At 42.3% G+C, this 13628-nt stretch overlaps 1 protein-coding gene across 1 annotated transcript in view; it reads right to left on the bottom strand.

Moving 5' to 3' along the window:
• The window catches only part of CYB5R1 (cytochrome b5 reductase 1), a 78758-nt gene that overhangs the window by 23210 nt on the left and 41920 nt on the right, over positions 1-13628 (bottom strand). Inside the window, exons 4-6 of the mRNA XM_089653635.1 lie at positions 9186-9289; positions 5995-6124; positions 440-523 (exon numbers count right to left, since the gene is read on the bottom strand). Of these exons, the coding sequence (XP_089509761.1) occupies positions 440-523; positions 5995-6124; positions 9186-9289 (318 nt within the window). The remainder of the gene's footprint in view (positions 1-439; positions 524-5994; positions 6125-9185; positions 9290-13628) is intronic.

Raw genomic sequence — 13628 nt, forward strand, 5'->3', positions numbered from 1 at the left:
GAAATACTCGGAGATCGCAGGGTGCCGGCAAGGAATCACTGTCTGGGACCCAGTGATTGACAGCCAAGGCCACGAAAGGCAGCAAAGGTAGGGTGCGCGCGCTTGCCCCCTACCCGCAACTGCAACATCATGTATATATACGTGATTTCGCGCACCTGTGCTGCCCTGTAGCAGTATTTCTGCTATAGGGCGGTACGGAAGCCGTTAAAGGTAGTAGGGCAGAATGACATTCAAGCAACTAACATTTTTTAAAAAGGCGTAACAGTGGAAGTACTCCTAATTTTGTCTTGACAGGTTTACTTTAAGCTCTCCTATTTCACAATCATGACCTTTTCTGTCACAACTAACAAGTAGGTGTAACCTGAAACAAGATTTCCACCCTGTCTCATGACAGGAATGACATTGAGTAATGCTTTGACCTTGTCATGAGTTTACATACCTGTTCCACCTGCGATCATTCCCAGTTGACGGACAAACTTTCTCGCTGCTGGAGATCTCCTATTTGGCTGAATGGCAAAATAACCTAATGACAAAAAGAGTGGCAGAATCAATGAATATGCTTGTACATAATACAAAATTAGTATTAGTCCTTTATTCACTAAACTTTAAATTAAAATAACATTCATCTGTAGCACTAGCCCTGCAAGGGTCTTCTGGATTTCAAGCTCCCCTCCCCCTCACACAGCACCCACAGCCAGGCAACAGGAATGTTCCACTTTCACTTCACGGGCTCAATGAACAGTCTGTAGTATTTGTTTTATTTTGTTTTTTTAATTTTGCAGAACTTGGATAGGGATCAGGGGTACAGAAGAGGTAGATGAAATTTTGTAAAATTGGTTGAGGACAAACTAAAGCCTCTGGCTGCTTTTGGCTGATTCAAAATGAGCTGCACATCAGTAGCAATGATGTCACAGCATGTGTATGAACAAAACTTCCAAAAGATCAAGTTGTAGACACAGCTCCTGGTGGTATTGCACTGCACCTGGCTGCTCTTGACCCAGGCTAAAGATAATATGGGGTGCTCCTGGCTGTCTTGCACTGCATTTGGCTATGCGTCTAGGTTTCTGGAAATGTGTGGTCTTACACTACACAGTCCTCTGTAAAGTAAGGGTATGTTGATTGAAAGATACTCACTCAGTCCCCTTAAGGAGCTCCTAGAATCCAGAGAGTTGCTGCAAGGGAAACGCGTCAGCCATTTGGAGGCCTACAGTCCCCCAACAGCCACCATCTAGGGAGATTGGACCATGCTGTCTTTTTTGTGATGTGCCTTTGATTTTACTAAGTATACTACTTTTTATTCAATAAATCTCATTTTTAGAAGGTAATGCACTAGGCCCGTGTGCCCTCTGTTTGTTTCTTTGCACACCGCTTCTTTGGATTTCCCTTGTCCATTGAGGGCAGCAAGGCTTGCATTCTCAAAAAGTACTCCATGTGGGGTCATTGACATTGTGGAGCTCATCGTCCAGCGCAGGTGTTTCAGCATTCATTTACTCATGCTTTTTTATCTAGCTGGAACAAACGCTGAGTGAAGTCCTATGACCTTTCCTCCTTCCCTCTCTCTCTCTTGCTTCTCTTCTTCTTACTTCCGCCCCTTCAGGAGCAGAGCCTCCTTGACACAGGGGGCCCCTCCAGGCAACGGCACCCCAGTCTCTGCTCACCAGACTGCCAGGCTTCTGGGAATTTATGGACTGTAACTACCCCTCTGTGTCCTTCCTCCTCAGGGATTGGTGGAAACTCCATGAATATTCATCTGCAACCTCTGTTCCTCCACTTACTAGATTCTAGAGCACGGGTGTCAAACTGTTGGCCCTCCAGCTGTTGCCAAACAAGTCCCATGAGGCATTGCAGGATTAACAGTTGCAAGCATGACTCCCAAAGACATGATAGGACTGGAGGGCTGTCAGTTTGACACCCCTGTTCTGGAGCTTTACAGAAAGTTCTAGAAGACAGGGGGAGGTAACCTGGCCACAGCCAATGAAGCCCTGCAAAGCTTCACTAAACAATTAACCTCTGCTCTTCTGGCTACAGAGATGCCAAACTAAATTTACCTACTCTAGCAACCTAGGAGGGTTTTACACATGCAAAGTTAGAGATCACATATATCCAGGGGCAGACATACCATTTGGAAACTTGGGCACTGCCTGGGGTCAGTAGAGGCCCCATGAGATGCCCCTGGTACCTCTTTCATAGGCTTTTTTGAGTTTGGGCAAGGACACAGGGGCCCCCTGATCCCCTATTGCCTGGGGGCCCCATGAATTGTCAATATATCTGCAATATATACTGTATCTGGTAACTTTTTTCCTTCCTGGATGAAGATCACTTAGCTACTCTTGCTTTTCCCACATAAGAATATCATTTGGTTACTATGGTAACATTATACTACTTTGGTCATAGTGAAATATGAGAAACAAATTTAATAAAAAATTAAAACTAATAAAAAACTTAATTTTTTTTTTTTTTAAATTATAATTTTTTTTTTTTTGTACTGTCACTAGTCAGTGTCCCTGATCACCGCCATGCCAGTTATATGATGACGCTGTACTGCACTGGTGACAGTATGTAAAAAAAAATAGTGAAAATACTTTTTTTAATTTTTTAATTTTCCGAAAAATTATGACAAAAAAATTACAACTTAAAAAATCTCGCCATGCCTCTTATGAAATACGTCGGACTGTCTACTTTGCAAAAAGGGGTCATTTGGGGGATATCTGTACTGTTCTGACATTCTTGGACCTCAAGAAATTAGGTTGGCTGCCAGTTTGTGTACTCTATAACTTTCCTACAAACTAAATAATACATCCTAATTTGGGTTATTTTCACCAAAGACATATAGTAGAATCCATCTTGGCCTAAATTTATGAAGAACAATTATTTATTTGCAAACTTTTATAACAGAAACAAAGAAAAATGTGTTTTTTTTCCCCAAAATTTTCAGTCTTTTTTGTGAATTTAGCAAAAAATAAAAACCTAATGCCACCAAAAGAAAGCTCTAGTTGTGTGAAGAAAATTATAAAAATTATAACATTTTAGTTTGGGTACAGTGTTGCATGATAGCGCAATTGTTATTGAAAGCGTGAGAGCGCTGAAACTTGAAAAATGGACTGGGCAGGAAGGGGGTAAAAGTGCCCGGTATGGAAGCGGTTAAATAACGTGGCTGTGCAGGGCTCCGTCCACATGGCTGCAACATTAATTTACAATTTCCTATGAATGAATGCCTACAAGTACCATCAGGTTTTCTGCTGATGGCTTCTAGCTCTCAATGAACTTCAAGGGCGCTTGTGAGCACCTGTGGACTTCAGTAACTGCCTGCCCATATCAGAGGTACAGACAGGCAGTATACGGACAGTTTGCAAGACATTGCACCCTCAATATCCTGGAATGTTTTACAGGCTCCCAAACTAAAAAAATAATAAATGCACATTTTTTTGTTACCTGCTAAAAAATGTGCATTTATAATTTTTTTAATGAAGTGAACTTATCTTTTAACGACTTTCTGCAATGGACTGTGAACGGGTGGCAGCTACAAGACCAGTGACATACCCGTACATTGCTGGGGCTGTACCAACACAGGGGGGTGCTGCATGCCTGAACGGGCACACAAGGTTCTTCCCCCACGTTCGCTATGTCCACCAGGCACAGCGTAATGCTGACCTGGTGATCATGTGATTGGCAAGTGGCGTCTCTGGGCAAAGTGATGTACCCCTATGTTACTTTCTATTTCAGGGTGTGCGTGTGCCCCCCACTGCCCCCTATGCAGAGAACACGGCACTGAGTAAAAGCACTACATTTTACACACATGCGTTAAGCACATTTAAACCTTTGATCGCCTTTATTAACCCTTTGATCACCCCATAACCCAGCTAGTACCATTAGTACAGTGTCAGTATATAGAATTTTTCACTGATCACTGTCTTACTGCCACTAGCGACAACAGTTAACGTCAGGTGTTAGATTGCCCGCACACTATCGCACTCACGCTATAGGTCGCTGATCACCGCCATTACTAGTATAGTGTTTGTATGGATCAGGGGTGGACTGACCATTTGGAAACTCGGGCACTGTCCAAGAGCCTGGGTTCAGTAGGGGGCCCCATGAGATGCCCCTGGTACCTTTTTCATAGGCTTTTTTGAGTTTGGGCAAGGACACAGGGGCCCCATGATCCCCTATTGCCCGGGGGCCCCATAAGTTGTCAGTTCGCCCCTGGTATGGATCGTCAAGCCTTCACTATTTCATGAACACTTTTTTGTTATAAGACTTTTCACAGTTTCACAGAATTTTTTGGCGCCCATCATAGCGCTTCATTCACTTATATTGATCACTATCTAATAATGATTGATTGATTGAATAATGATCTAGTAATTTCATTGATTATTATTCTATATTTATTTATATTATTTATTCCAACTTACACTGTCTAATAATATAGCGCTGCACTGTTTTTTCTGATTATTTGCAAGGCTTTAGGGTTCCTTTTTTCAGTGCATATGCGGCTTGCGCAATTGGTTTCCTGAGCGCTCGCAGATTTTTTTGCCTGATGGATCAATATATTGATCACGAACAGAACTATACTAGTGCATCCTTAGTATAGTATTCCCCAAAATGCAGTGTTAGCAGGATCAGCCCCGTTTGCTACCAGCACTAGCGTTTATCCTCTTCACTGTTTTCTCACTGAAGATTTGTATGAAGTGATTGTGAGTCAAAAAATGTATACGCATAATACATCGTCACCCACCCAAATGCTGCTCTTGCCAGACAATTCGCATGGAAACCTATCGAATATAAAACTTTTTTGGGCCTGAAATCAACATGGGCATTACAAAAAAGAATAAATTGCGATCATATTGGTCCACAGACCCCATTTATCATGTGCCCATGTTCTCTGCTGTTACATATATGCCCAAAAAGCACCAGCAACATACTGGTATATCGCGGGACTTTGAGTAGTTATAGCTGGATGATGCGTGCAGCTACAGGCATCATCCTGGTATAATTTTTTTCAGCTGGCTGGTGGCAGTATGTAAACAGAGATTGCAACATGCATGTGAGGTATTACCGCAAACATCAGATCAAGGGCAGTAATTCTAGCTCCAGACCTCCTGTGTAAGTCTGAAGTGGTAGCGGAAGTCCAGGAATGAATGATGTGGCCGTGTGGGCAGGGGGACGGCGGGTGCAGCTGTAGCTATGGGAACATGCAACATGTTCCCAAAGGTGATCTTATCCTTTAATTTTTAACACTACCGCTCCTATGTGAACAGCATTGTGTGGCTGTGTGTGACATTTTAATATTCATGGCAAGCACTGAAGGGTGGTTATGATGCTTTAAAATTCTGAATAAATGCCACATAAACACACGGTATTAATGCACATGTGAATAAGCCCTTAGGAAAACAGACAATGGTAACATTTGCTGCCATTTCTCTACACTTTACTCTGTTTAGGGATAATGGATACAATTCACTAAGTGGGCGGTATCTTATTGCATCCGGTATGTGGTAGGATACCATATAGCATTAAAAAAAAAACCCTTTGAATTCACTAAAAAATGCTACTAAAATACCACATGAGTTATTTTATCAAGTCATGTGGTATTTTAGTAGTGAAAACTATGCGTTAATATTTCAGCTGTCAGCAGGGTTCCCCAATGACAGCTGAATGTAAAAGAAAGAATTGCCGGCAATTAAATTAATAATAATAATTTTAAAAAATGATGTGGGCCCCCCCTCCATCCATACCAAGCCCTTCAGGGGTAGTAGGGATTTTGAGGGGAACTCCCACACCAACATTTAAAAAACAAAATGGCATGAGGTCCCCCCCAAAATCCATACCAGACCCTTATCTGAGCATGCAGCCCAGCAGGTTAGAAAAGGGGGGGGGGCACGAGCGAGCACCCCCCTCCTGAACCATACCAGGCCAAATGCCCTCAACATGGAGGGTGCTTTAGATCATATCTATCTATCTATCTATCTATCTATCTTTGTATCATGCGTCCCATACCTTTTCCTTCATATTCAAGAAGTCCTCTGGGACCTTGAACTTCAATGCTGTCCCTTATGGAGAGATTCTCTAGATATTGGGACATTTTACCTCCTTCAGGAAAGTCAGGATGTTCATCTTGAAAATAGATCTTTAAAATAAAAATACTCTGTATTCATAATTCTGCAATAATTTACTTTTATGCAGCATTTCTTTTTAATCATTAAGTACCATTGAATAATAATGCCCTTTTTGTAAGGGCAGATTCACACCTAAATTGCACAGGAACATGATCTGCAGTGTGGTGCGGTGTGATTTTCAGCCCACTCATTTGAATGGGCTGAAATCACATTGGACAGCACCAAAAGTATCGCATGCACCACTTTTCCAAAGCAGATGGTACGACGGGGACATTCCCCCTCCTTCCTTGAGAAAAGTTTTTTCTTTGATTACATTGCCTGATCTGTGAATGGTGGAGAGACCAATCAGTCACCATATTCTCTCCCCATTCACAGATCATGTTACAAGCAGTGTAATCAATGAAAGATTTTTTCCCAATGGAGGAGAAAGGAGGAGTTTACCTGCCTGACCATCTGTACTGCTGTTCCTCTTGAAGGCCCAAAGCTGTTACCCATTGCAGCGCTGAAAGTTCCAAGACAGAAAGAAGCCTGAATATCCCTGCAGTGAAGATTTCTTGAGGCGCCAGCTGCCTGTACATCTTGACATATGCTTTGGGGTTGATTTACTAAAGACAAATAGACTGTGCACTTTGCAAAGTGCAGTTGTACTCTACAAGAGCAGTTGCTCCAGAGCATAGTAAATGAGCAGAAGCTCTGCTAACTTCCATCATCCAATCATGTGCAAGCAAAAATGCAGTTTTTTTTACATTTTTTTTGCATGTGATTGGGTATTCTTTGCAAAGTGACTCTTTACCTAATTTACTAAGCTCTGGAGCAACTGCATGTGCAGAGTGCAACTGCACTATCAAAGTGCACAGTCTATTTTCCTTTAGTAAATCAACCCCTTTGTTACAGGTAAGTGATGTGACTAAAATTGTAGGGAATAATTTTTCTTTTAGCTAAGCTTAATGGTAAGCAAAATGAATGTTGTTCTATTTAGTAGAAATCTTCTATTGAAGTCTACAGGAAAACAGACATATCAGGCATGGTTCAGTTTTTGGGTCCCTCGCAGCTGGTTCTTCCTACTGACTCCACATCAGTATAGTACTTAGAAGTAAAGTGATGCTTTACTTGTCCCAAAGGACTTTAAGGGACCATTTCTCAGCAACTGAGTAGAGTTTAGTGCACCGTACAGAAGGAAAAGTAGGTATTCAGCTTTCTTCACAAGTATGTGCTCACTTTATACTATACATTTTACTTATGAGACAAGGTAACTATGATCTCCTGCTGAACTTCTGACAGGTATTTCTTTTTTGATGGATGTCTGTCTGGACTTGTGAGGGTTTATTTACTAAAGCTGGAGAGTGCAAAATCAGACTCACTTCTGCATAGAAACCAATCAGCTTACAGGTTTCATTGCCAAAGCTTCATTGAACAAGCTGAGGTTAGAAGCTGATTGGTTTCTATGCAGAAGGGAGTCTGATTTTGGACTCTCCAGCTTTAGTAAATAAACCCCGTGCTGTCTAGCAGGGTTTATACAGTAGCAGTGTTTCTCAACCTTTTGTCAGTCAAGGCACCCTTTGAAATTATAGACAGTCCTGAGGCACCCTTTAAAATTATTGACAGTCTTGAGGCACCCCATTCTAAAATGGGGTGCCTCAAGACTGTCCATAATTTTAAAAGGGTACCCCATTCTAAAATGTGAAAACCTATTCTAATAGGTTTGTATAATGCAGCAACATCCACACATGTAGGACACCCAACATTAGAGGTAATTTATTCTTCCAAAGCAAATACACTTTTGCACACTGGTACTGACTAGTATTCCAATGTTTCTCTTCTCCCTCAGTTTTTCTCCATCTCTGAGCTAATGTGACCCCAGCACTGATGGAGAGCGTCAAACTAGGATGCTGTGCAGGCAAACGACATCCTCCTTATCAACTAATGATGTCATTGATTGTCAGGACACCGGTGGCTAGAAGGTCGCAATGGTGCACAATGAAAACTTGTAAGTTTGTGTAACTAAAAGGCAGGCATGTTCCACCTGCTGGTTTGTTTACATGTTTTGGGCAATTTTTAGACATTTTGCCAAGGCATCCCTGAAGAAACCTCAAAGCACCCCAGGGTGCAACTTGCACCCTGGTTGAGAAAGGCTGGTTTGTAGGATAATTGGACTTGCTCAACAGATTTGCAAATCATTTGGATCATTTAGAAGTTCACAATTGGAGTTAGGCTTCATGTACACGAGCCTACCCTGACCGCCGGCTGTGGGAAACAGCAAATCGCAGCAAAAACGTGGCACCATGGTTGCCGTGTTTTGCTGCGTTTTTGCAGCGTTTTGCATTTTCCCATGGTCAGCGGTCAAAACGTTCCTATCCTGAACACAATTATTCTATGTTCAGGAGAGGGAGGTTTAACCTCACCTAAAATGCAGCAGCTCCTAAACTCTGGTAAAAGCCTATGTGTACATGGACACAAAGGCTTTTATTGCGTTGAGTTTAGGAGCTTTGGCAAAAAAATGCAAAAAGCTCATAAACTCGAGTTTAGAGCTGCTTGTGTACATGAAGCCTTAAGCTTTGCACATTTTCATAGGCTTAAGGGCCCGTTCACACCATGAGGTGCATTTGAGCATGCGTGGTTTTATTGTATGTTCCCACATGTTTTGCACATTGCATTTTAAGGCAGCCCATTAATATTAAATAGGCTGCCCTATGCATATGAAACACGTAAAAATAGTGCAGGCTTGATTTTTTAAACCTGTGGTACCATGCGTTTTGGCGGGAGTGAATGCATGCATGTTTGTCAGATGTGTGTGTGTGTGTGTGTGTGTGTGGGGGGGGGGGGTTCCATAAGAATTAATGGCACTTACACGTATCTGCAGAAGACAGTGTGTTTTCGGATGGTGCTGGAAAATGCACGATTTTGCATGTGCTCCCACATAACACCCAGTGTGAACAATGCCTAATGTTATTTATTGTATACATACACTAATGCATGTTGACATATCAATAATTCTAAACATCATTTACAATATATGGAAACCATTGTTGGTACATGTTAATACAATTAATTCATGATTATGTATGACTTTACCTTTACTATGAAGTCAACATAGCCTGCTTCATCACATGACACTGGAGTATATGGTCTGACCACAAGATTACCTTTGATTCTAGTGGAAAGGTAAACATATTTACCTAAGAAGATACAAAGTGGCATAGCTGAAATACAGATAATTACTGTTTAAAATAAGGCAGGCCATACATTAACCAGTTTTTTGTTCAACCAGCAGATTGAATGAAAAAAAAATGACCCTATTCCCTGACATTGAGTGTATGTGGATGGGGGAATCACTCCAGCTGAGGTATTGTATTCTGGCAGTGGGAGTACTTCCTGACTATCTGAATACATTGATTAGTGCTGCTGGCTATAGCAGGTGGCACTGATTGATCAGGAAAAACCTGACAGGGTAGATAGGTAGATCGACTTATGTACAACCATCCTGCACATACATGTTTAACGCCCCTCTAGTTAACCAGGGGAGCTGGCTAGTTTTTTTTTAGGGAGCAAGGCTGAGTGTGAGTCAGTCAGGTCATCTTAGGTCAGGCCTGAGGGCTCTGCAGATCAATTCCCTGATACCTCCCCCTGCTCTAGAGACCTGAGAAGTTTCTAGAAGACAGTAGGTGGGGTGAGGAGGGGTTGATCTGCTTACTTAAGGAATCCTTACCAATCCCCAGGCAGGAGGCTTGGCATGGGCTCAGGACAGCCCTTACTGTTCCTTGGGTATCCTATGCACCCCTCAACCCCATCCAAGTTCAATACCCCCTAATAAAAAATAAAAAAAACTCAAGGACTGTTTGCTGTTTCCTGTGTACAAGGTGTGAAGAAAATGCTTGTTGCCTGGCTGTGCAAGACTATATGGGAACCAAAAAACTTTGCGACTCTTAAAGGGGTACTGTTACACATGGAGCGACATTTGGCCAGTCCCTGTTGAACCGGACAATTTTCTATCCGTGTATGGCTGACCTAAAGGATAATTTCATCTTTCGTAACATACTACATATTACAACCATATTGAGAGCTCCTGCACCCCCTAATCCCCCATTGTGACAGCTAGCGGGGATCTTCTCCCCCGCTATCTGTCACCTGTCCGCTCGGCAAGGTCATGCATTCACAGAGTTCTGTGAATGGGAAACTACAGGTACTGACAGCCTTTGCAGCTGTCAGTTTGTTGTTCTCAATGAACTACCATGGTGCTGTTGAGTGTTCTGGTAGTTCATTAATTCTTTCTGTCAGTGTGAAACAATGTACGTGCAGACAGCTTACACTGACAATCTGTAGGAGTCCTGCATGACACCCACGATCTGCTGATCTTGAGTGTGACCGAGCCTGCTCAACAGCAGGAGAGTTTGGGTGGAAGATGGAGTGAGAGGCTGGGATGCAGGAGCCTGGGAGGGGGCCCACTGGGAAGGGGCCTACCTCCAGGCTGAAGTTGAAAGGAGGATCTCTCAACCTCAGCAGTCCCCTGAGAGAGGACCACCTCTGCAGCAGGGAAGGAGCCAGCACAGCGGAAGGCCTGAAGGCAGCCAACAACCCAGTATGCTCGCAGGAGAGGGAAAGTAGTCCTATACCCCCTGGGCCAGATAAGGGGAAAAGGAATTTGGGTGGGAAACCGTACTAGCCCCTATCTGGAACTGATTGATTTATAAAGACAAATCCCGGGTCCCCTTGCCCAGGGATTCACCCAGTACAGCTGGATGAGGAGAGGGTTCATCTGGGGTCTGCGGTGGTAGGCTAGGGGAGGCTGGAGGGCTCTCCAAAAGAGAATTTTCTGTCTTTGGACTTACAGTACATAGTTATTAAGGAGTTGTTCTCAGTTTACTGTTCCTTGGGTATCCTATGCACCCCTCAACCCCATCCAAGTTCAATACCCCCTAATAAAAAAAAACAAAAACATATTACATATTACAACCATATTGAGAGCTCCTGCACCCCCCTAATCCCCCATTGTGACAGCTAGCGGGGATCTTCTCCCCCGCTATCTGTCACCTGTCCGCTCGGCAAGGTCATGCATTCACAGAGTTCTGTGAATGGGAAACTACAGGTACTGACAGCCTTTGCAGCTGTCAGTTTGTTGTTCTCAATGAACTACCATGGTGCTGTTGAGTGTTCTGGTAGTTCATTAATTCTTTCTGTCAGTGTGAAACAATGTACGTGCAGACAGCTTACACTGACAATCTGTAGGAGTCCTGCATGACACCCACGATCTGCTGATCTTGAGTGTGACCGAGCCTGCTCAACAGCAGGAGAATTTGGGTGGAAGATGGAGTGAGAGGCAGGTTTCTGCAAAAAAAAATTGTAAATGCACATATTTTTACCAAGAAAAGAAAATGTGCATTTATTTATTTATTTTTAAAGTGAACTTATCCTTTGAGGCTTAGGAAAATATGTGGGGCTGATAAAAATAGAGAAAAAAATTGGAGTTTGTACTGACGGACAACAATCAGAATTCTTTTTTATTTTTTTTATATGAAAGTATGACGCTATTTTAATGCATTAGTCCCATGTATGCTGTATGTGTAATTTGATGCCTACTCATTACATTGTATTATTACAGTATATGTAATTCCAACATTAAAATTTCATATAAGCTACATGTTAATGTAATTTCAAAATGTCTTTTTTGAAAATTTTATATCTGCAGCTTTCATTAAAATAATACATGGTAATTCTACCTTAAAGGTTCTTGTTCAGGGACCTACTGTTGTATGGTGACAACATTCTGTCCCTGTCTCCCAAATATGCTCCTGGGTTGTAACCTTGTCACATAGTTTTCGATGGAGACTACAAGTGGGTAATTTAACACACAATGCAGGCATAGTCTACTGCTGTCATCATCGGGAAACCTGCATTGAGAATGCCATGCAACCATTGCTGAAGTCCATCTATGTAGGAATGAAGTTGCTATAAAAAGGGTGCAGGACATCAGAAGTACCGGCCTGTGGTCAAGCTATGAATAATCAAGTCGTAAGGAGCCACTTGTTTGAGAAGTCCCCTGAAAGGGGTTTCTTTCCCAAATAGTTAGTCTACTGCCTTTTACCACTCTAAGGCCTGGTTCACACCAATGCAGTTTGCATTTTGTCCGTTTAGCAGTGCTTTTTGTGGTGCATTTTTCATGTGTGTTTTTGATGCATTTTGTGATGTGTGTTGTGTTTTTTTGGGGACAAACTTGTTGGTGAGCAGAATAAAAACACAAAACACATCAGAAATGCATCAAAAACGCACTACATGCGTTTTCTGCAGCATCTCAATTGAAGTATAAAATAAAAACTTGTGAGCTGCTAAAAATCTCGACAAAATACAATTATTAATTAATGGATCACCTGCACCTAACACATACTCAAACCAGTGTGATTAATCAGTAACAAATGCTAAAAATGTGCTGCGCTCCACTTTTAAATGATTATAACAATTGCTGTATACCACCTATATATGCAGGTGCTCCTTTTATAAATAAATGCAATAAAATATATTAAATGAATGAGTGCTGTGAACATCCACTGTAAAAATCAGTGTCCATAAGCATAACACACAATAATGTCTATATATGCTTCTTCAAAAAATTTGTGATCACTTGGCATATAATATTCTGTGCTTCTTATCATTAAAATCTGTGCACCCCCACCGGTTGTGCTCTCACCTCAAATATATGACCAAACCGTTAAGTGATGTCGTTACTAACCCCAGACACTACTAAACAACTCGTTCACTCCCTTATTATCTCACGCCTGGACTACTGCAACTCCCTTCTCACCAGCCTACCCCAACACAAGCTATGCCCCAAACCTCACCGACCTGATACCCAAATACCACCCTACCCGTAATCTTCGCTCCTCGCAAGACCTCCTACTCTCTAGCTCCCTGATCTCCTCCTCCCACGCCTGACTGCAGGACTTCTCCAGAGCTTCCCCCATCCTCTGGAACTCACTTCCCCAAACCATCAGTTTGTCCCCTACCCTCCTCACCTTTAAGCGCACCCTGAAAACCCATCTCTTCAGGGAAGCCTACCCCACCCTCACCTAACAGCCGATCCCCTCCACTCCTCACTCCATTCCATCCCCCACTGCCATCTCCTCCTGTATCACCATCCCCTCCCTCCTAGACTGTAAGCTCGAAAGGGCAGGGCCCTCTAACCCTCGTGTATCGTGTATTGTTTTGCTACTGTATTGTCTCATGTCTTGTCCCCCATTCTAATGTACAGCGCTGAGCAAACCCTTTGGCGCTATATAAATACTCTATTATAATAATAATAATAATAATAACGCTTGTGTCCCTTTAATTGTACCAAATGTGAATGGAGTGGTGTCCTGCTGAATGGGATCCTTTTCACTTCACCAATTGGCTCTCCTCCCACGATGATTAGTATAAAAAATAATCAGATCATAGTGTATTACCCTTAAATAACATTTTATTAATGAAAAGTAGTACACTCACATGATATCTGAATAAAGATTGTGCAAAAATTATATCCTACTG

Source organism: Staurois parvus, unplaced genomic scaffold, assembly GCF_062004578.1.
Source record: "Staurois parvus isolate SC_StPar_1 unplaced genomic scaffold, SC_StPar_1.0 ptg000717l, whole genome shotgun sequence".
Lineage (NCBI taxonomy): Eukaryota > Metazoa > Chordata > Amphibia > Anura > Ranidae > Staurois > Staurois parvus.